Source organism: Podarcis melisellensis, assembly GCF_964234715.1.
Source record: "Podarcis melisellensis genome assembly, chromosome: 3".
Lineage (NCBI taxonomy): Eukaryota > Metazoa > Chordata > Lepidosauria > Squamata > Lacertidae > Podarcis > Podarcis melisellensis.
In genome coordinates, this window is record NC_138530.1 from 28,237,311 (window position 1) to 28,260,879 (window position 23,569).

The 23,569-nt window shown below is 40.6% G+C and overlaps 1 protein-coding gene and 1 long non-coding RNA gene across 5 annotated transcripts in view; one reads left to right on the forward strand and one right to left on the reverse strand.

The window, feature by feature from the left end:
- Nucleotides 1-23,569, forward strand: part of LOC309366005 — a 71,093-nt gene that overhangs the window by 38,619 nt on the left and 8,905 nt on the right. Inside the window, exon 2 of the long non-coding RNA XR_014166386.1 lies at nucleotides 2,706-2,835. This is a non-coding gene — a long non-coding RNA (uncharacterized lncRNA). The remainder of the gene's footprint in view (nucleotides 1-2,705; nucleotides 2,836-23,569) is intronic.
- GPATCH2 (G-patch domain containing 2) overlaps nucleotides 335-23,569 on the reverse strand; it is a 103,824-nt gene continuing 80,589 nt past the window's right edge. For all 4 annotated transcript variants that reach the window (XM_081904168.1, XM_081904166.1, XM_081904165.1 and 1 more), the window contains 2 exons: nucleotides 16,048-16,130; nucleotides 335-1,727 (listed from right to left, as the gene is read on the reverse strand). In XM_081904168.1, coding sequence (XP_081760294.1) covers nucleotides 1,558-1,727; nucleotides 16,048-16,130 — 253 coding nt within the window. In that variant the 3' untranslated portion in view covers nucleotides 335-1,557. The remainder of the gene's footprint in view (nucleotides 1,728-16,047; nucleotides 16,131-23,569) is intronic.

A 23,569-nucleotide genomic window follows, 5' to 3' on the forward strand; every position in this document is an offset into this window, starting at 1 on the left:
TCAGTCACAAAAGCTGGTGTTATCTCTGCTGACTTTCTCCCCCCCCCCCCCCGGCACATCCCATTCTGGAAGATCCTTTGAAACTCAAGAGTGGCTTTTTGAGGGCAAAGTGGGTGGCAATGGGAATTGAGGAGCAGGAAAGCCCAATGGTGTAAGTGGTCTCACCCATTGTGTCTGGTAGGGAATGTTATTATGCCAATGATAGCAGGTGGTGGGAAGTGTGACATCTGAATAAAGCTTTATGCTGGCAGCAGTATATGAATTCTGAAGTGATTACTTTAGGGTACAGGTATGATTAAGCCAAGCTAACACAGTCATTGAAATAAACCTCCAGTCCAGTGATAGAAGGACTCTTTAATGAGATTGGTGTCAGCACAAAAGCAAGCCAAAATATTAAGTGTGAAATTATGGCTGTTGATAAAATTAAAGCACTTCCTGTTAGACAGTTTCAAATCCTTTCACCTTCTTTCAAGAATATGTGCCTGAGAAGCCTCCACCCTGGGCCACCTTTGTCACCACCGTGTTTGTTTTTTTTCAATTAAGAAATATCTCTCAAATTGTAACTATATTTCAGAGACTCTAATGTCCCATTTTAAATCCACTTAGCTAACAACAGGTTGGGATACACATTCACAGTGATTGGATAAATGACAGCAGTACAATTGGTTTAAAAACTTTGCTTTTAAAATAACACCACCTAAGATGCAACAACCAATTAAAATTGTACTCAAAAGATGTGTGTATTAGGGTGAGGGAGAGGAGGGTGGAGTTACATGCGGCAACTCATGGAATAATAAAGCTTGCTGTTTGTCATGCGTTTGTCATGCAAAATTGCATGCTGGGAAGCAATATGAGCTTTATGTTGTCTCATCTGCAAATATTGTATATCAAATTAAATATAAAATTAAACTGGCCTGAAATGAGGCAGAGTCATGAAGGCTGTATCTGGCTGCCACTGAGGCAGAGATGCAATCTTTTAGAAAGGTGAACTCTGTCACTCCTTCTTTCCTCACTAGAGTGCTGTTAAAGCAGCTCCGCATCTATGCTGCCTTGATGAACAATCTACCAAGACCTTTTTGGAATGGAAGGGAGATGTGCAGCAATGTCTAATACTATACTGCATCTGCACCATCTTATTAAGTAACACAGCAGCTTTCCATTATAATTGAAACGAGCAAAAGTGGCCTGTTCTATGAAAGGGTTGAGAAAGAAAAACTCAGGTGCACCTGTGCAGTTGGCAAGTCTTTAAAGGGATGGGGGGGGGGACGAATCCAATCAGTTCTTGGAAATTTTGACAATATAAATGGTCAAGACCACAGAAAATAAAAAAGTACAATTAAAAAGATTAGCACCATTACAGAGTTAGGGTTCAAACATCAGGACTGCCCTAATGGCTGGTCCCTTGCAGCTTTTAATAGAAAACATTGAGGCTTCTGTATTCAAAAGTGACGGTAAGAATCACTGGATGTTTCTGAGAACAGCTGAATGTTTTTAGTTATTTCAAAGTTGAAAGGTTGGTCGTCGTCTTGTCTGAACAGCAGCTGGAGTGCCTTTCGGTTAGCTGAATCCAAGTCCAAGTCCTTTTGGCCTCTGGATTGCTCGGATTGGTTCGGCTATCCCTTTGCCTTCTGGTCCAAGGCCTGTGCCAGGTGTCCAGCCCATACTTTGGAGCATCCTATTGCCAATGTTGCTATCTGAGATCGGTTGAGCATTTTCACCTACAAACCCTGAGATTAAAAGAAATACACAGCATTAATCAGGATGGCCATATGCAGAAGAGCAGGATAATCTCCCCGTAAGCCTTAAACCTTCTTATTCTCCTAATTTATCTAATAGGTTGCTAGAACAGGATGTCTTTGTGCACATCGACCTCAAGGTTGCATGTTGATCTGAGAATGTTACAGGCTAATTTTCCTTATTTGAAAGAGGAAAAAAGAATTATATAAATGCTTAACACCATGCATAATAACGTGTGTTGGAAATTACATTTCAGCATGACTCAAAGGTGGCAAGAACCATAGAAATGAAAACAGGGGAACCTGGTTGCATTAATCGTTGTTAAAGTATTGTTCAGCTCCCTTAAACTGCACATTTGTCACTAAAATCTTTGCAGCCTATATAATATTAAGTATTATGTGGTGATACTATTGGAGAGGCCAACATCATAAAAATCTAATCTATGCTAACTACCAGCTACTCCTGCCTGTGTCACACCCGTCTGTGGCTATGGGGGCACATGAGAGAACCCAGCTCATGGTGGCACTGGAGTCAGGCTGCCATGTAGATATTTGGATTAGGGTTCTCTCTTTTTGTCCTTTCCCACTTTCTGTGAGTTGTGCCGATGTGTTGGTGGACAGAGCTGTGCATGTGCCACATGGCCTGTCCTGAATATTCTAAGATACCTCAGGTGCAATTGAGGACACTGTCCTTTTTGCCTGATTTGAAATAAGGTGCAAATGCCAGTCCGCTCGGCTCCTGTATAAGAAAAGTGGGTTGCTGTCATCTTGTCCTGTGCCTCAGGCAGCAAATTGTCCTGGGCAGAATGGAAATAGGCGAGGAAGCCTAACAAGCTCAGCTTAACAAAGCTGTTGTGGGTCTCTCTTTGCTGAAAGTTGGATACAAATGTATAACAATGAGTACAAGAGAGTTAAGACAAGGGACTGGAAAAGTTAAAGTCTTATAATTGCTCTTTTTAACATTAACAGAAACCAGCATTTTATAAGGAATAGAGAGCTGAACACCCTGTTCTTCAAAATGTGCAACTTTATATAGTGGTGTTACTATTCTTGATGCCAGCCCCTCAGTGGAAAGTACGCAATTTTCTGTGACTGACAGGTAATTGGAAGAGTTTTGTTTTTAACTGATACTTAAGTACTTTAATATACAATATAATGAAATTTTCCTTCTCAACATAGGATATAATTATCAGAATTTGAAACTCCATGCATTTTGTTCCATTCGGCACCTATAAATATACAAGCCAAAAAGCAGCTTTGCTAATTGCATGCCAAGACTACTTACTGTTGCTCCTACTGTATTGCAAGCCCACCTGATCAAGTGCTGGATTTTTATGTGGATTCGCACTTGCTTTAACCCTAGCCTCAGCTATTAGAGCTCACTGAATGGTTTTCAACAAGCCACCCACCCTCGCAGCATAACCTTCCTTACACAATTGTTTTAAACACAAAATGAGATGTGCTAGGGATATAAAAGCGTACGCCACAGTGCAAAGGGTACAGAAAGAAAACAGGTTGGTGGGAGGTATCCAATTGTGTGCGTCCACTGGGAGAGCCAAGTTCTGCTCAGGCAACAGGCTTTTCTCTTCCTCTCCTACCTCCTGCAGCCCCCACTCTCATTACATCTGCTTTGGAGGGTTGGGACATATTTGTGAGCAGGGGTGGGGACAAAGGCAGGAGAGGAAGAGGAAATCCACTTGTGCAACACTGGGTATCATTCAATGTTTTTAATGATAACATGTTTAAAGGCAGGTGCTGCAACTCTCCAACACTTTGACTTTAACCCCGAAGGTGAACTCTTCCATTGTCTCTTGAGGCTGACAGAGGCCAACTACAGTTCAAAAGCACTTTTCAGTGGATCAAAGTCTGCTGTCATTGCATACTTACTAAAGGATAAGAAAACTAGTTCTTTCTTTTTTTTGGATTTGCTATCCCGTTTTATCACTACCCGAAGGAGTCTCAAAGCGGCTAACATTCTCCTTTCCCTTCCTCCCCCACAACAAAAACTCTGTGAGGTGAGTGAGGCTGAGAGACTTCAGAGAAGTGTGACTGGCCCAAGGTCACCCAGCAGCTGCATGTGGAGGAGCAGAGATGCGAACCCGGTTCACCAGATTACGAGTCTACCGCTCTTAACCACTACACTACGCTTAACCACTGCCACCCCTTGTAGCACAAGTGCAGATGGAATGCTGCCTTATTGTTTGGTATTCACTTTTTGGTGTTTGGGAGCATCGCATGGGATCATGTGCTCCACTTCGCTCATGTGGACATTACCCCTTCAGTTTTGGTCAGTGCACTATGTCTAATGGCACCAAATCATTGTTAGCACCAGATCATTTTGTAACTGATGGTCACAAACAGGTTGGCAAACTATGGCTTGACACAATGGTTACCAAAAAATATCAGTGCAGTTTGGACAGAATGCTGTGTCAACATTTAAAAGGAAGGAGACAAATGTTTAAGTGAGGGAAGGGACTTGGAGAAGGACCTGGTACTTGGTGTGTTGTTCCTAATCACCAGACTATGCTCTGGTGATGGGACAGAATTGCATCTGCACTAGGCCTTTAAAAGTTTGCCTTTTTTTAAAAAAGGCAAGCTGTATGCAATATTTCATTGTTTGTGGAAAACTCTGAAGCCTCAATTTGAGAATGACTTTCTGTAGTGATTTAGCAGATTGCAGGCATTCTAATTGGCTTATTTTGAACATTGCCTTCTATTTGAGGCAACAATTACTGTAACCTTATTTCTTGCCGTTTTTCCTGTGTTACCTAAAACAGAGAGAGAACAACCACATGCAAAACTTATTGGTGTTCATTGGCTGAAAGGCAAGGAACTAAAAACTACTTTTACTGTACTTTATATTTATCGACTAATTAAAGCAACTACATCACAATTAAAAGAATTAACTTCCCAAGGAGCTGTTTCTAGCAAGTGGCCCCAGAAACAATTGGGGGCAACTTTCTAACCATGTTGAGGATTATAAATACAGTAGCAGGGTTTTTTCTCCATCTATAAGAAAAGTAGCTATGCAAACAGCCTGAGAAAGGCAGAGAATCTCCAACTGTTTCAGCAGGAAAGACTTCGTGACAATCTCTGCAAGACCAGAGTTAATACTGCTCATTAATAATAGGCTGCTCCACCAGTGGCACAAAGCTTTTTCTGCTGTTTAAGGACTGCAATGTCTGATTGCTACCAGAACAAACAGTGTCAGTGGGCAGCTCACTGCAGTTGTTGCCACAAACACAGTAAACAGAACACACTTGCTTGGCCAGTGACTTTCATTGGTAGAGCAAAAGCTTCAGAATTTCCCGGGAAATCACAGTAAGCCAAAATGTACAGTCTTGTAGTTCTACCAGTGCATATTTTCACAATTCCTGGAGATAGTCCTTATGCATGTAAATGTTTTAGAGACTTAATATAAAGCCCATAAAAGAAAAAGGGCAATAAAGTTTGTATATAGTAAATCAAGGCACTCCTTTGAAAAAAAAAGAGAGAAAAAACAAACCTTGCAATTAAATTTTTATTTCAAAATAATATTTATGATGTCATTAAAGGTAGATTTCTATGAAAATTAAGCCATGTAATTTTTCTCAACAGCTGTTGGAACAGGTACATTCTGGTTAAGCAGAGCACTAGCATTCAGTGCCATACCCTTGATTTTACAGGGATTGCCATGAATTAATTTAATTCCATCTGTAAGCTAAAAATCAGATCAGAGGTCTAATGCTGCTGCAGGCTTCACATCTGTTTAATCATTTTGGGATACAACAGCTTGCCGAAGTTCAGGTTTTACATTTGCTTAAGAATTTCAGCAGGGCTCTCAAAACACAAAAGAACCGCAGAAACTTTGCTTATATTTTAACATGCACATCTTGCAGCTTTTGCTTCAGTACCTTTTGAACTTTATTTTTATAGAGTTTTTTTAAAAAAAAAACCCAAAGCAAAACAATACCAGAAGTGGCCTTGATTAAATAAACAATTTCTTGCTTAATCTGTGTGAACATTAATTGCTAGCACTGTGACTGAAACACATTGTTTCCTGTTCAGGCTCATAAGAAAACTGATGTCACTTCCTCTTTAACACAAGTTTAATGTTGCAAATCCAGGTATACTTACCAAGATGTAAGTCCCAGTGAACTCTCTTGGAATGAGCTGCTTTTGATAGACCAAAAAACAGCAGCTTTGTTAACAGAAACCGAGAAGTGCACTACTTAGAAAAAAATGCCACACAGAATACGTTTGATACATAGGCATGAGCAAAAAGCTGTTCTCATGGAGCACAAATACTGATTAGAGTGTCTTTTTGGGGGGGAAATCAGATCTCTTTATTTATGCAGATGCTTAGTGGTGGAAGCTTTATCTGTGGTTGACCTGTACATTCTATTTTTAACATTATATTTTTTGTGGGGGAGGTCTATCTATTGATGTACAAACTCTTGTTTGATTAATATCATACATTCATTTATTTTAAATCACTGAATGCATTAAATCTGAATAAAATGATACATGAATAAAATAATTAGTTGTAGAAGAAAAATGTTCTCTTTTTAGATGATGCCTGTATGTGTCATAGCAGGCATATTAGAAAAGTGTTCCCTCCTGTGTTTAGAGAGAAAAGAGATTGTCTGTTCTCATATGACAATTGAAATCTACACTTTTTGAAGTACTTAAAAATATTAAGTACTAAAAGTATTAATAATAAATTACCATTTTTAAATAAATTATTTCCAATTAACTAGGAGCATTTTTAGTCAGTCTCTTAAAAACCAGTTACAGATAAGTAGCCGTGTTGGTCTGCCATAGTCAAAACAAATTTTTTTTCCTTCCAGTAGCACCTTAAAGACCAACTAAGTTAGTTCTTAAAAACCAGTTTATTCTTAATCTTACCTCACAGTCAGTCTCACTGAACTCAGTGAAACTTACTTCTGAGCAGATATGCACAGGATTGTACCATCATAGAGCAATCCTTTGGATGTCTACTCGGAAGTAAATCCCATTTTGCTCAGTGGTGCCATTCAGTATGCATAGGGCTGCAGCCTAAATTTTGGGCCTGGAATACCAAGTATGAAACGTAAGTGGTTTAGAAATAAAACATGACATGGAAATGTATGTGTTTAGGACTCTCCAAATAGTTCCAATTAAATGATTTTGGATTAAACACAATATAATATTCCTTACCCTGCATTTTTAGTAATATCTGCATGTAAAAGTGGAGCAGTCTGATCATTTCCTAAGAAGGCACTATTTCATACTGAGGGTTTTTTGTTTTGCTAAAACTGAGGCCGTCTTGGTTCTCTCTTCCCTTTTATAAGATTAACACATGTGAATTTAACAAGTTTGCTGCAGCAGGACACCCCACAACTATTATTTTCTTTTCCAGCACTCCTGGCAGCCCTAAATCCTTTAAGTCCTTTCCAAGAAGGATCTCTTTTTTGCTTGGGCAATTTTTACACTACGTGGCCTGATAACCCTGACCCCCTATCCTGGATCTCACTATCGCAGCAGAGTGAGTCTTTTCTACCTTAAATTCCCAAGGAGCACCGTGGATGGTAATTCACTTGAGTAATTGGCTCAAGAGATGAAAATCTTGTATCTGCCTCTCTTAGCCACTAATCTATCCAGCTGACTGGAAGCCTAATTGGCAGCTTGTTTAGTAATTTGGCTCCTAAAGTGTTGTATTGATGTTGGATAAACAGCCAATGGAAAACAGGGAGATACATGCTGCTTCGCTTTATAACCTAGTGCACCTTTCCCCCTCTTCTCTGAAGGCATTTAATATTCAGAGTATTCCTTTCACTTCTCTATTTGTGGCTGCTAAACCAGCCTGCAAAATGTAAAGGTCTGAAACCGCTTGATGCAGGAAAAATGTGCTCTTGAAACCACAAGCCGTCTTGATCCATTATTTTTTCCTAACGGTTCCCCTAGAGCAAATAAATCAGTGAGAATAATTCTTTTTTTAAAAAAGCAAAAAGCTAATGTTTATATAGATACAAAAATCACTACCAGTAACCAAACCAAACCAAAGTAATCCAAAACAAAAAAAAATTCCTTCCAGTAGCACCTTAAAGACCGACTAAGTTAGTTCTTGGTATGAGCTTTCGTGTGCATGCACACTTCTTCAGTGTTTTGACTATGGCAGACCAACACGGCTACCTATCTGTAACTCAAAGTAACCCAGTTAACTATGCTAAACTTGCACAGTATTGAGGAATAATGCAGCTCAATGCTTTCGAGTTGACACAAATGGTATACAAAGACTCACATGCCTGCTGGGATGGTTTCCACAGGTGTGAAGCCTTTTGCTCAGTGAAACTTCAGTGAGGGAGAGTAAGGCCCATGAGGCTTGAAGTGGGCAACATGCAATCACACCAACGCTGCTATATGCACTGTATGCTCTGCTTCACCATCTGCACTCCTAGAAAGTGAATGCTGAGACCTTTTGTTTGAATGCTAGTCTAGATGTTTCAATGCAAAGTCAATGGTAAGACCTAAATAGCACCTTTAAGCACAAGCAAGGGTTTGCATCCGGTTCTCCTCAGGGTATGGCCACAATTCAAGTGGCAGAGCACATAAAGCAGACCCCCCCCCCCCCGGCAAAGATCAGGTAGTAAAGCTGGAAAAAACCTCTGCCTGAGATATTCGAGATGCAGTCAACACTGGGCCAGATAAAACAATGGTCTGACTTGCTATAAGGCACCTTCATGCATTCACTCCCTTTATCTTCTGCTAGCATCTTCTCAATCCTCTCTAAAGAGCATTTCTGACTTCCTCCCATGAGCAGCTTTTAAGAAGCACTTTGGGAAGAGTGGGGTTTACAAGGCTGGTGCTGCATATTCATGATACATCACTGTGTACTGGGGCTTATCATAGAATTGTGGAGTTGGAAGGGACTACAAGGATCATCTAGTCCAACTCCCTGCAATGCAGAAATCTCTATGCCCAACATGAGGCTTGAACCCACAACACTGAGATTAAGAGTCTCATGTTTAGCAACTGAGCTATTGAACCCACCTCTTCACCTGACAAGAACAGAGGCGGCTTACAGATAAAAACAGCAGCTAAGCCTGTTCATCTTTATGGTCCAGCTCTCAAAGATGAGAGCTGGACCATAAAGAAGGCTGATCGCTGAAGAATTGATGCTTTTGAATTATGGTGCTGGAGGAGACTCGAGACCTATCCATTCTTAAGGAAATCAGCCCTGAGTGCTCCCTGGAAGGACAGATCCTGAAGCTGAGGCTCCAATACTTTGGCCACCTCATGAGAAGAGAAAAGACCCTGGTGTTGGGAAAGATGGAGGGCACAAGGAGAAGGGGACAACAGGACAAGATGGTTGGACAGTGTTCTCGAAGCTACCAGCATGAGTTTGACCAAACTGTGGGAGGCAGTGGAAGACAGGAGTGCCTGGCGTGCTCTGGTCCATGGGGTCATGAAGAGTCGGGTGCGACTGAACGACTAAACAACAACAACAAGCCTGTTCAGGATACCATATTTCTGAAGTACATAGGAAGAGCCTACTGGATAAGGCAAAGGCCCATCTAGTCCAACAGCCTGTTCTCACAGCGGCCGACCAGATGCTCATTGGAAACCTCCAAGCAGAAACTAAGCACAACAGCCCTTTCCCCACACGTGATTACCAGCAACTGATTTTGGGAAGCACACTGCCTCTGCTAGTGAAGGTATTATAATTATTATTTATTAAATGTGTATATCGCTCTTCATCTGCAAATCTTGGGGCGGTTCACAATATAAAATTGCAATACTACTAGCCACTGATAAGTCTTATCCTCCACAAATTCGTCTAATCCTCTGTTAAAACCTCCAGGTTGGTGGTCCATAGTTTAACTATGGGCTGTGTGAAAAAGTACTGGTTATAGGCATTTTTGCTGGTTGTTCTCTTTGATAGAATCTTTAATTGGACCAATCATACAATACCAGCAGAACCATTTAGTGTTAACAGGGGCAATATGCAAGCTTGTTATACAGTAGAAAAACTGGAAGCAACCTCTTATGCTCAGTGCATTGGAAATTTACCCCAGCTTATCTAGCTAACCCAAATCTGTCCTTTTTCTATAAACAGATCAGAAGGTTGACCTTCACCACAAGCCAGGCCTGGGTAACCTCTGTTGGAATAGTATAATCACAGTAGTTTCAAATCATCATTTTGGCACTGCTCATATTCAAGTCTGATTTTTAATCACTGCTGCATTAGACGTCAGCAAAATAGTTTTGCTGGCAATTTTTAAGCGGAATGAAAACATTTAGCCTTTTGATTACCTTGTTAAACAGAGTCATGATGACCTTATAGCAGTACTTGATATTACATACCATAATAGAGAATCTGTCAGATTTTTCATTAAAACACATTCTTATAAAAAAATAGAGTTGATAACTCAAGTCATTCCAAAGTGCATCAGCCTGAAACACAACATGTAGCCAACTAACCCAGACAAAATATTGAAGCATTTATTTTTTATCAAAGATTATCTACTACCTTGAGCTACCGTTATATGCTAGCATTTCCTGCATTTTACATGTGAAATGTTTAAAGCAAGCCTCTGCTGTTTTTGCTTGTTCTAATTTCACTTTGTACATGTGCATGTGTGAACATCACCATGAAAACCGGTGGAGTCCTATACAAGAACTTGCTACGTGGAATGCATGCAATGTGTGAAGTGGCTTAAAGTTATACAGCAATTTAAAAAGGCAGCTCCAAAAGCAAAAGGCCAAGAAAAGCTTTCCTGTACTTTTAGTGCCAGAGCATTCTCTTCTATGTAAACCTCACATTTTTGTATGTGGGGTAGGAAGAGGAGGAGATATTGCCCAAAGTTTCCACAAGTTAACAATCGACTGTGGGGGACAGTACAGAGAAGAAAGTACAGAAAGCCAGGGGTGTGGAGAAGGGAGAAGATGATGGATGTGTGATGAGAAAGTGCTAAACCTTTGGTGTTGTTCTGCTGAGACATAGAGAGGAAACAAACCAGGAGATGGACATAACTGGTTTCAGTTCCAGGGAAGCACAGAAGACAGACAGTTACAGAAATCAGACTTCAATGGAGAACCTTCTGGGTGACTCTGTGATCTCAGAGACACAGGATTAGCTGAGGGTACTGCAGTTAAGTTTTGTTCTCCAACATATCTGTAGCCTCTTTGATAGTATGTGTTTATATAGTACGTAAAACCAGTTAAGTGCAGTCGGAGTGGAGTGTCCCTTGCCCATTGTATTGTTACCATTGTATTTGCTCAGGGGGCAAAAATGACTCTATTGGATGCTGAAATTGGAAATGCTAGAGCCCTACTTTCCTAGTCACGTTCCAAGGGATCAGGAATAAACAATGAAAGCACTTGTTTTGTGAGTGTGTGCCCAGGTGCATGCATATCTACACAAACTCAAGGGCACTCTGTTTTTGCCATAAAGCCTCTTAAGGACTCATATGAAATAGTATTACAGTTCAGGTGTTTAGCAAGCCGACAAAGGCATTCAGAATGACATGCTCCCATGTCAGATATTATATTGCTTCACTAGTCATCAATTCCTTCAGGTATTTATTTCCTGAAATAAATTCATGGCTGCCCTAAGAGGAACAACATATTCCAACCATTCTTTGTCATTTTTAAAAGGCTGTAGGTAAACTGTAGGCAATATATGAGGAGAAGCATCTTTTGTTTCAGGTGGTACACCCTTCCTGGTTTCTTGCTGCAATGTTAAAAAAGGAGCTTTAGCATAGACTATAAAGTCAAACGTTTCCTCTTTCGAGAAAAAAAAATACAGATTAGGACCCTATTACTTCAGCTGTTGACTGGAATTATCTGATAGAATTCACCTTATTTTCTTCACCGCTTTAGTTCACCTTTACAGATGACATTTTTCAAACTATAAAATGCTCTCCACTGCTAAAAGTTTCTTGCTTCAACAGTTTTTCATTGCTGTAAGAGTAAATCTACATCCTTTGTTACTAATACACACGGCGCTATTGGTATGTGACTTTGTCTCAAGGCTGAGAACAGGCTATAAATTTAGAAATCAATAGCTAACTCTATCAATATTCATTTTACTTTTTCAATACAAAATACAAAGGTGAAAGAGCAGTAAATAAGCCAGAGCGCTGAAATAAATTGGGTGTTCTTGTCACAATTAATAAATGTTTAACCAATAACACTTCTAGCTACAGTAGTCTACAGCCTTGTAACGTATCTAGAAGTACGTAGCGGCACAGGTGCTGAACAGGATTCACAAATACACAAACACCTCATTCCAACTGTTTGTTAGCGCCACCATGCTATCTATCCTCCATACATGCATAAATAAGGCTGTTCAACATACTGCATACAAAGATAGGGAAAACCATTTGTCACTGGCCGACATTTATGAATGTGGCAATGGAAATCTTTTCTTCATGCACTTGCTAGGCTCGCAAGTCTATTACTGGGAGGCTGGCCTTTTTGCCAGATCTGAGCCTCTGGGGTAAGGTTGGAAAAATATCCAAATAATTGAATAAATAAGGCAGAAGAATTGAATTATATTTAAACACCACTGTAAGGAATATAATTCATCCAGTTACACACAAGCTAAGGCATTTTAAGTCAAGGGGAGCAACTAACTAGTTGCAGGATTGCATAGGTACCTCACTTTCACAGTTTATTTCGTGGATCTTTTAAACTCTTAGTGGAATGCAACATTCCAGCAGAGCTTTGTAAATTAACTCAATACAAACAATTTGATTATCTTATTTGATTTGATACTTCTTTTGAAACAAAAACGGGTCCAGTCTTACTGGGCAGTGCTCAGTTCCCAGGGTATTTAAGTGTAAGGTTTAATCTTAATCTTCTATGTCCTGTAGTAGACAGGGGTCTTACAGCCATGTGTATTACTTCAGCTGTGAAGCACACAATTAACATTTCTCTTCTCCCCTTGCTACTGCCATTCCATGATTTACAGCTACTTCTACATTCCTGATATGTGACAGCAAAGACAAAAGCAAGTTTGACAACTCTGATTAAAAAAGAAAGAAAGAAATGCGCCATTTTGCATTTTAAACTCACTTAGATCACCACACCATCATAACTGCAGGAATAAAATGGAGTAAACGTTCACTGCCCTGGTATTAAACACATTTAACAAAACAAGCACTATTTTGTTGTAGAAAAGCCTAACTAGACTATTGAGCGTTATTCGAAATAAGGAAGCAGTGACCGGCATCAGCCCTGGTGGGCCCAGTGCATCCATGTGCCGATGAAAGGCCTGTTTGCCGCTGTCTCCATCGTCAAGTGCTCTCTGGGTGGTCATTTGGGGGTCCTTGAGGTGTGCAGCCCTGAACTTGGGCCCCAAAGACTGTACCAGCTCTCAGTCCTCAAAGATCCTCAAAGCAAACGTAGAGGGAAGTTTCCCTAAGCAGATGAAGAGTGTGTCCCCCCCCCTTATCAATTCAGTCCTCCATTATCATAAACATCAATTATATTTTTTACCTGCCCTTCACCATGAGGGTGAAAAGGAGAGTTATGGCCATTTAAAAATACAATATTAAAAAGTTAAATTACAGTTAAGTGAATTGGGTGGGTCCTAAACTCTGTATCTTAGGTGTCAAAGAAGTGTGTCTTCGGTGTATGACAAAAGCTACACAAGGTACCAGATACACTGCTGTTGGGAGGGAATTCCACATAGAGGGGCGATTGTTTCCAGGCTGACCTGAGCCACAACACCTCATTTTCTAGAAACTGGAGCACTTAACAAAATCAGGCCCATAGATCCTGGCACTTTTTACAGCCTTGTCGCTTCAAGAATGGTTCCCTAGTGTAGTTGCTTTAGCAGTTGCCTTCTACCAGCACAAAAGCAACATATAAAAGCACCTGTACTGTGACCCTCAGGACAGCAGGGCCCTTGACTTTACCCCACCCTGGATGTGGCCATTTGCAGGCCTTTAGGCCCACCCAGGCCACAGAGTTTGGTACAAGCATCTCCTACTTCTGCCCCCTTTCACAGGATGGATTTCTTTGGCAGGAGGCAAAGCCGGATGGCTTTCGTGTGCGCCGCAAGGAGAGTATGCTGAGGTAGCTGCAGTAGTGCTAGCCCACTTGTTCTGCCTCCATATTACAGGGAAATGGGGGGGGGGTGGTGAGAGGCAAGGCTTGCTGGAGTTCATGGCTGAGCTGAGATTTGAATGGGGGGCATCCAGGGCTCACCGTTTATCCTCTTAACTGCTTTGCTAATCCCTAATGTGTGGAGCCTCCGCTGTAGTTATTGAGAGGCACTTTTCTCTGTTTTTATTCCATAAGTTGGCCCTTATAGAGCAGTAGCGCTGTAAGAATCTCAAAATCCCTTCTCAGCCTCTTTCTTTTCTTTTCTTTTCTTTTCTTTCTAATAAAACCACATCCAGTCACTTAAACATTGTAGAATTATGGCTTGCGGGGTGGGGTGAGGATCAAATTGCTTTTGTAGAAAACAGAGGGCTTTTTACACTACTGCCACCACCAGAAAGTTAAACAAGTGTGCCAGATTTCAGAAACAGAATAAAATACTGAATAGGTTGGAAGCCTGGGACGAAAAGGTACACTAAAGTTAATTTTATGATGCTTTATACGTACATATACTTTACAAAATGACTTCCTTCTGTCACTTGCAAGTTGTGAAGCTAAAATCACCTTGTAGAAATAATTATATTATCCTCTCCTCAGCCATTAAGCATGTTCCTACTCACTACACATATGTTCAGAGTCTTAGGACTTGACCTAGACACACTCTTTTTCCATATTACTGCCACTAAGGTGCTTTAGCAATATTTTTCAGACAGTTCTCTTGGTCTGTCACTGATATCTGAAAGACCATGAAAATCAAAAGCCATTCCATTGAAATGCCAAAGTTAGATAACTTTACGGAAGAGCTCCACAGGCCAGTTCAGAATGCAAGAACTACGTTTGTGTGTGCGCACTTTATATATGCCAGCAAAATGGATTGGAGCAGGCTTTACCTTCTAGGAACATAAGACTTCTTCTGACCATGAAAGGCATTTGGGCAATTCCTTGATCCCCATGCAATCCCAGAGCCATCTCCCACATTGTTTCAGGGGGTCCTACAACCCGCCCAAATAATGTGGGAAGTGGCACTGGGGCTGCAGAGGTAGAGGGTAACTGGCAAGAATTGCTTCCTCCTGCTACTGGGCGCATCACCTGAGTGGATCCATGCTCAAAGGGTGCTTCCATTAGCAGGAGGCAACCCATAAATTATATTTCCTCGCTGACAAGTGTGCAGTACGGTGACATTCAAGCATATACAGAAAAAGACAATTAACACAAGTTGATTTTATCACTTCTCATGTACACTGTAGATACAGGGTGCCTTCTGAAATATTCTCATAATTGTTTTAGGAAAATGTAGCCTCTTTTGTATGCAACATGCGGATTTTAAATAGTGTGCTCAGTACTGATATTAAACACTTAGCAAACAATACAAAGCAGAATACAGAACTCCTACTTGGCATGGGCTCCGACAGAAGGCTTACGATCTCAGCGACACAGAAGATGGATTTAGATACCTTTTCCACAACACGTGCTGATTTTTCCAGTCACCATGTGCTGTTTTGGTAATTGTGCAAGACTAGTTTGTCAAGAGGGAATGGGATAAAGAGAAGGTTCAGTGCACAAAGGAGGTCAGTTAGTGCTCTGTGAAAACCACTCCATGCATTAGCTGTGGAGTCTGTTCTCCACTGAACTTATTTAAACAAACAAGTTCCACTAACAACATAGTAAATGAAAAAGGCAATACATGTAGTCGGAGAAAAACTGGTCATCTAAATTAATCCGGACAATATACTGCTGAAGAGTGATGGGTACTGCAGTAAATGCGAGGCTAGGTTCTGATTGGGCTGCCTTGACTGTGGTTCTTCTCTGAACTGGGCCATCCCATGCTTGCTGTTTGCAATGGGAGGGACACTTCTGTAAGGGACACCTCAGTAAGGTTGTCTTTTCCCATATGAATAAACCAGGCAGTGACAAACAGATCAGGGCCAATCAATGAGAGGAAAGGGATGAGCTGCACCAGCCCTTTGCTCTTTTAAGTGTCAAGTTGCAACAGCTCTTTTCTACAAATGCTCTTGGGCTGTAATCCCATGCAATCAGATGCAAATCAACTGAAGCCAGTGGCACTTACTCCCTAGTAAGTGGGTTTAGGATTGCTGCCTGAAAATGCTCCTTTGTCAAACCACCCCAAGCCCAGTTTTGTGCAGGTAAGCCCCAACCAGGTTCTGGGTTCTCTCCCGCCCTCCATGCTGTTTTGCAGACTTAAGACATCTGGATGTGTCATCATGGTGAATCTGCTTACCGGTGGGTCCTGGCAATGGTGCGGCTTTTCTCCTTCGTTTGATATCACCCATACATAAGGATCCCAAATGCACACTTGTCTGTCTGTAAGCAATTACCAGAGAGATGTATTAATAACTGGTAGGAAAAATAACAACTCTACAGAAGAATGTGTATCACAGAATCTGCATCCTAGTCAAAATAGTTTAAATAAATATAGAGCTACACGCTGCAATCTTTCAGATACTATTTGTAATTCTAGTGCTTAGAGTGATGTTACTTATGTAGCCAAAAGGGCATTGGCCATACACAAGAGGGAGGCATCAAAAAGACTTGGTGAAAGCCCAAAGTTTGCAGTAATACAAAACATTTGGGGGGGGGAGGGGGAATCTAAGAGTGAGGACTGAGCATGCTCACTTGGCACAGAATACTACTGGGCAAAAAAATAAAAATAAATTTAAACACTGGTTGGGATAGAGAAAGGAATTTTATGTCTAGAGTTCAGATCAGAAATACTCCACACTGCAATATTTTGTTGCAGGTTCCACATCCTGAAAATGAATTATATTTATTGACAAGCAGTCAGTATTTAGAAACAATCTAAATCACCACTGGAATAAATAAATTCTAAAAGAAATACTTTCAGGTTTTCAAAACTGACAATTTTTCTGAGTCAACATAAAATGACTACTGATGCTACTGACAAAGCAATAGATAAACATACTTAAATGATCACAATATTATTGACTATCAGTTGTCTACTAATATCTGCCGTCAGAATAACATATATATATATTTAAAAAATCAGTTAACAAGCATCTTTTCACAGGTGATAAACAAGTGGGAAACAAAACATTATTTTTAAATAGAACATTCTGTTGGCTTTATAATAAAATGGCATTGATCAAATTGAACAAAACCTGTAATGTGTAACATATATACATTGCAAAATCTTCTCTTTAATGTCTTTTTTAATTTAAAATGAGAAACACAATTGTTGATCACAACTTATCACATCTTCTAATTAAAAAATCCATGTTAATCATGCATTATGTGGAGCCCTTTTATTTGCCTGCCCTGAAAATACTTCCATTTCATTGAATGATCCAGAGTTCTGGAACTGAAGAAGAGAGGGGGAATTTTTTCATAATCCGGTTTCCACATTGTTCATAACTTTATAAACCTCTTCTGACTGACATCATTCTGAGAGGTTTTGAACTCCTCTTCTTACCTTGGCACCCCAGAGATCATGGATAAACCTTGATTAGAGGGGGGTCTAATTACTCCAGCTTTACCAGTGGGACTAAATCCTCCCCTATCACAAAGTACAACAAGGTAGTCCTGCCACGTACTGGATTATTGGGTGATAAGGAAACTAAACAACTATGCTCCAATTCAGAGATCTATCTGGGATACAGTGTACACTTCTATTTCGGACTCCTAGGGTTATAGTACTCAGTCATTTGGCTGAAAGGACAAAGACATTAACTTCAGGTAAGACAAGGCTATGAGAATCACCGCAGTTCAGAACTTAACCAAGAGATTCATTTCTTTATTTCTTTTTTTCAGAGACAAAAAACAAAAAAGTTGCAGCCAAAGGACTCAAAAGCAAAATACCCCCCCCCCCAAATTAACACTTTCCCTAGCAAACATTAGGTAGGAAGTTTACACCTGGCTTCATTAACAGATAGCAAGAAGGAGGAGAAGTTTCTGATGTTTGTTTCTTACATCCTCTCTGAATCTTTGGCAGAAGTTTGGAAGTGCAGGAATGCAGCTTTTGCTAACTCCAAGCTGAAGATAATTACAATGACTTTGGTTGTATCATGCCTTCTATATTCAACCTATAGTTTGTGTGTGTTTGCTTTATGAAGCCTAGTACAAGAGAAAGGTATCAGCAAACCTGGAGGAAACCTGAGGTCTGTGGAAATGCCTAACATCTGAAATGCCCCTCTCAAATTTAGCAAACACAAAAAGGTACCTGAAGTGTACACATGTGTAAAAGGCATGCATGCCTTGCTCTAATTCATGATGCTTGCAACTTGTTATGAACTGGGTTTGTGCAGGGCGGGGGTATGAATTTGCTAATTTGTCATTAAACAGGCTGAATAGGGAGGGAGACACAGGACAGTACACGTGAAGGTGAAGGCAGTGGAAAGATTCTTCCTCTCCTCTACATGAACAAGAAGGGAGGGGCCACTGTGTGTTTGCGTCTGTTTCCTGAACAAGAGAGTCGGGTATCTGTCTGCTCATAGAGTCACCATACAACTGTTTGGACTGGGGACCACAGTGTTTCCTTAATAACAAGCCAGCTGTCTTCTATCACAAGTCACGGTCTGAAGATGTCTAAACTGAAATATAAATTAGGCCAAGCTTTAAAAATTGGACCTTGTAGATGTCTCAAGTTGGTCCAAAAGTGACTGCAGACCAGTAGATGAAGAATATATGAAATCTAATATAACTTACACAAAAAAACATTAAGCCTCCCTCTCCTCTGTTCATAATATTATTGCAGGGTCACTGACAGCAAGGGACTTTGGGGCACAGCTCGTTCTATAATAGATTGCAGTGTTTGTCAGGGCTGTTATAATGAAGGGAGGCTGAGAAGCAATGGAAAGGAGGGAAACAAGAATTCAAGCAGGATGAAAGATAAAAATTAATAAAGTCAGCCAATTGAACCTGGAGACCCTAGCTCCAGGAATAACAGCTAGCTGTGCTTGAGTAATTCTGCTCACATTGATTATCTGTTACACTGCATTGAGATATCTAGATTATTGATCAGTTAGATTATGGAACTTGGATCCCCCCCACCCCCGCTTCTCCTGTGGCACATGCAATGGAGTTGCAACAAATAACACTAAGTAAGGACTACTTTGTTATTGTTGTCACCCTTTGTGTAGAACATAGCAGTTACTTTTTAATTTAAAATCAATGAATGTCTGAAAGGCAGCTGTGTTTCTTCAGCATAAATGAATCATTTGTCTTTGCAAAGCTTAACAATTTGATCACTAGCCAAGGTGAGAGGTTTGTTTGTTTGTTTGTTTGTTTGCTACTATTCTGAGGGGAAAAACTTAAGTTTTATCAACATTCTGAAAACAAGCATTATTATAAAGAATCAGAAAGCAATCACTATTATAAAAAATATATAACCCATATGCTCTCAACATTCTGAAAACAAGCATTATTATAAAGAATTAGAAAGCAATCACTATTATAAAAATATATATAACCCTTATGCTCTCAAGATAATCAGATCTGGTCAAGTTCAGAGTTTTAGCATTTAACTGTAGCTGCATTTAACACATCTTGAAAAGTGGATGAATAAAAAGATTAGCAGTTCTACTTTTCATGCATTGCAGAAAATGGTGGGAAAAACGAACTTGTTATGCACACTGTGAGGCAGTGCCTCCGAATCGGAAGATCTCAAAGTTGGGATTTGAGAATTCCAACATGAGGTGGAAAGCAGAAGGGTGAGCTCATTCACATATCCAGTTGATCAGAGTCGAATTAATTCTACGAGGCAGACTGCTTCATTTTCAAGCAGCATTATTTTATTTATTTAACAAAATTTGAATACCACTTGATTGTAAAAAGCCTCTAAGCAGTCTACAAAACTATAAAATCAAAACATTAAAATTATGATGGAAGCATAGAACTGTAGAGCTGGAAGAGACCTCCAAGGGAAATCTAATACAACCCCCTGCAATTCAGGAATCACAACTCTCAGGAACCCCTGATACATGGCGATGCAATCTGTTAAAAAACCTCCAATGGTGGAGAGCACCCCTCCCCAAGGCAGTCTGTTCTACTGTCAAACAGCCTGTACCATCTCAAATTATTCCTAATATTTAGTCAAAATCCTGTAATTTGCATCCACTGGTTTGGGTCCTATCCTCCGGAGCAAAAGAAAACAAGCTTGCTCCATCATCCATGTGACAACCCTTCAAATATCTGAAGATGGCTATTGTATCACCTCTAAGTTTTCCCTTCTCCATGCTAAACATACTCAACTCCCTCAACAGTTCCTCTTAAGACTTGGTTTCCAGACCCTATATCACCTTGGTCACCTCCCTCTGCACACGTTTTGGCTTGTCAATATCCTGGTGCCCACAAACTGTGATTCCCACCCAGTACTCCTGGTGTGGTCTGACCAAGGCAGCATAGATCTGGACACTATACGTCTGTTGATGCGGCCTGGAAATGCATTCACCTTTTTGCTGCTGCATCACACTGTTGACTCATAGAATCACGGAATTGTAGAGTTGGAAGGGACCACGGGGATCGACTTCTAAGTCCAACCCCCTGCCATGCAGAAATCTTTCACCTAACATGGGGCTCAAACCCCTGAGATGAAAAGTCTCATGCTCTACCAACTGAGCTATACCTTGTGTTAAGCATGTGGTCTACTAAAAACACCTAGAGCCTTTTTACATGTACAGCTCTCAAGCCACATGTCTTATATTTGTGCATCTAATTATTCCTAAGTGTAGAACTTTACATCTGTCCCTGCCTGAAACCCTGGAGATCTGCCGCCAGTCAGTTTCAACAATACTGGGCTAGACAGGCCTATAGCCTGACTATGAAGCATAAGGCTGCTTCCTACGCGGCCATCACTGCTGCCTCTTTAAAAAAACTTATTTGTTACCAGTTAAATGATATGCTGATGTCCTCATGAAAGCTGCTATGGGACCCTTATTGGTGGAAAAGCAAGGTAAATGCTTAAAATACTTAAATATTGGGAAAGAAGCTAAGCAAAATTAAGTATTTCTGTTTCTCTTGATTTATTTAATAACTGTTTCAATTTCCAAGCAGAAGAACAAGGCAAATCGGAAGAGACTGAGCTGCCCTGCCTTGGACGTTCCTTAGCTGAAGACTTGGAAGATTGCAAATAGCTAATTCCCCTGATTCTTCTCCACTTATCCATAGCTTGCTGCGAGCTATCATTTATAAATAGCGTTTTGGCAGGAAGCTAGGCATGCTCTATGGCAGGGGCGATAGGAATTGTTAAGACCACCTTGCCTGAAAACTTGGCTGCTGACGTGCTGGTGACAGGGACTCGAGCAAGCCGTGTCAAAGGGAATAATTTTAAAGGAAAGACAACAGAAACTTGTCGCCTCATTGTATGCATTTACAAACAGGGCTTTCCAGAGTATTAGGCCTAGTTAAAGCTGCCCCCTGGATAAAAAGTGTTCCCGAGCAGCCTCAGACGAGCTCGGGAGACAAACAGATGTGACTATGGTCCCTGGCATTTGGCAAGAACACTCACTGTCACAAAGAAAGATATAAGCCTGGACAGGGCATCAGCTGCACAACAATGGAGCGGGCCTGCAAGTGTCACGGCAGCGGCAAAGTTGTGGCAGAAGGAAATAAAAGGGCTGGAAAAGCCAGACTAGTGTGAACTTACTCTAGTAGGCCAAATATATATTTGTTATTGTCATGCCTTCTGACATTAAATGAACAAACAACAGAAGACGGGGGAAACTGTGGCCAATTCTTAATTTTCTCTCTCTTTTGTATACAATATTTAAGCATGTCTTTTCTTGATGCAAGTAATTACAAGAACTGGAGGAATAAGAGAGTCTATTTTGAGACACTGGGAAGGCGGCAGTGGCAGCGGGGGGCTGCAGGAAAGAATTTGATGATGATATAAATGGAAATGTATTATTGCCATTAACAGCTATTACCATGTCATCAGGCAATTTTTAAAGCAGATTTACCAATATACAGCAGCTGCTATTTGATGGCAAAATTTCCCTTGCTTTCTTCCCTCTGTTGAAGTTCTCCGTCCCTTACAATTCAATTTCACACCTTATTATGTTGCATGGCAAATTAATATTTCCTGTAACTTAACCATACAACTGTTGCCATCATTGTGCCCTAAAAGATTAAGAAAATACTCTGTTAAGTGAAAGACAGCATAAGGGTACTGCTGTCCTTTTCAGGGTCAAAAAATTATAGAACTGTAGAGTTGGAAGGGACCCTGAGGAATATCCAGTCCAACCCCCTGCAATGAAACAATCTCAACCTAAATATCCATGGCAGATGGCCACCCAACCTCTGTGTAAAAACCTCCAAGGAAGGAGAGTCAACCATCTCATGAGAGTCTGCTCCACTGTCAAAAACCTCTTATCATCAGAAAGTTCTTCGTGGTGTTTAGTCGCAAACCCCTTTCTTGTAACTTGAATCCATTGGTTTGGGTTGGTCGCCCTCCTCTGCACACATTGCAGCTTGTCAATGTTCACCTTAAATTGTGGAGCCCAGAACTGGACACAGTATACCAGGTGTGGTCTGACCAAGGCAGAACAGAGTGGTTCTATTACTTCCCTTGATCTGGACACTAGACTTCTGTTGATGCAGACTAACAGCATTAACTTTTTAGCTGATGAATCACACTGTGTACCCATGTTAAGCTTATAGTCTACGAAGACCCCGCGATCCTCTTCACATAAGCTACTGTCAGGCCAGGTGTCCCTCCTCTTATATTTGTGCAGCTGGTTCTTCCTGCCTAAGTGCAGAACCTTACATTTGGCCCTGTTCTCCAATCTGTTAAGGTCATACTGAATTCTGTCCCTTGTGGCATTAGCTGCCCTCCCAGCTTGGTGTCATCTTTAAATTTGATGAGCATCCCCTCAATTCCTGCATCCAAGTTGTTTATAAAGACGGTGAACAACAACAGGCACAGGACAGAACCTTGTGGCACCCCACTTGTCACTTTTTTCCAGGATGACGAGGAACTATTAGTGAGCACTCTTTGGGTTCAGTCAGTCAACCAGTTAGAAATCCACCTAACAGTAACTTTGTCCAGCCCATATTTTACTAGCTTCTCTGCTTTACTTTCTTTCCCCCTTACGTATGAAAAAAGGAGAGCAGATTTCATCAATGGTATTTTCCTTTACAACCGCATTTGCAACTCTTCTAAACCCAGTTAGTTGTTCTGAACTAGATATCCGAAATATTATTGAACCATGTCTCAAGGGGTAGCTCCACTTGGGATTTCCAGTGATACACTATCACTAGACATGCAGCTACCAGTGGAAAAAGAATTAAATCTTAATGCTGGATAGCTTTAGTGCACAAAACCACTTCCCTATTTATATGTTCTCTAGTAACTAAATACTTCAAGTTGAAGCCAATGCAAGGTTTCTTTTAAATCCATTGAGAAAGACAGCATCTTTTCGAACAATTTATACCTAAGGTTGTTTATTCCTTTTACACTTCACCTAGGTAGAATATGCTTATTAAAAACGGCAAATGGAAGATTAGTTCCCTTTATGACCTCATTGAAGTTCCACAGGTGCAGCTTCTTTCATCATAGGGAAAAACCACACCTGCAGAGCGCTGCCCTGGTTTGGAACTCAAAGCCTCAGAAGCCTTTTTCCTCCAGCATATAGACTTCCTAACATAACCTGAATTTCAAAAGGAACTATTTCTGAATGGAACAATGGTTAGCTCATCTGTGGAAAAAGAATACATGTGCCACTGATTCAGAAAGCTTTCACTGCATTGCATCTTTCTAAACCTGTTTAAACACTCTCTTTTATTTCATT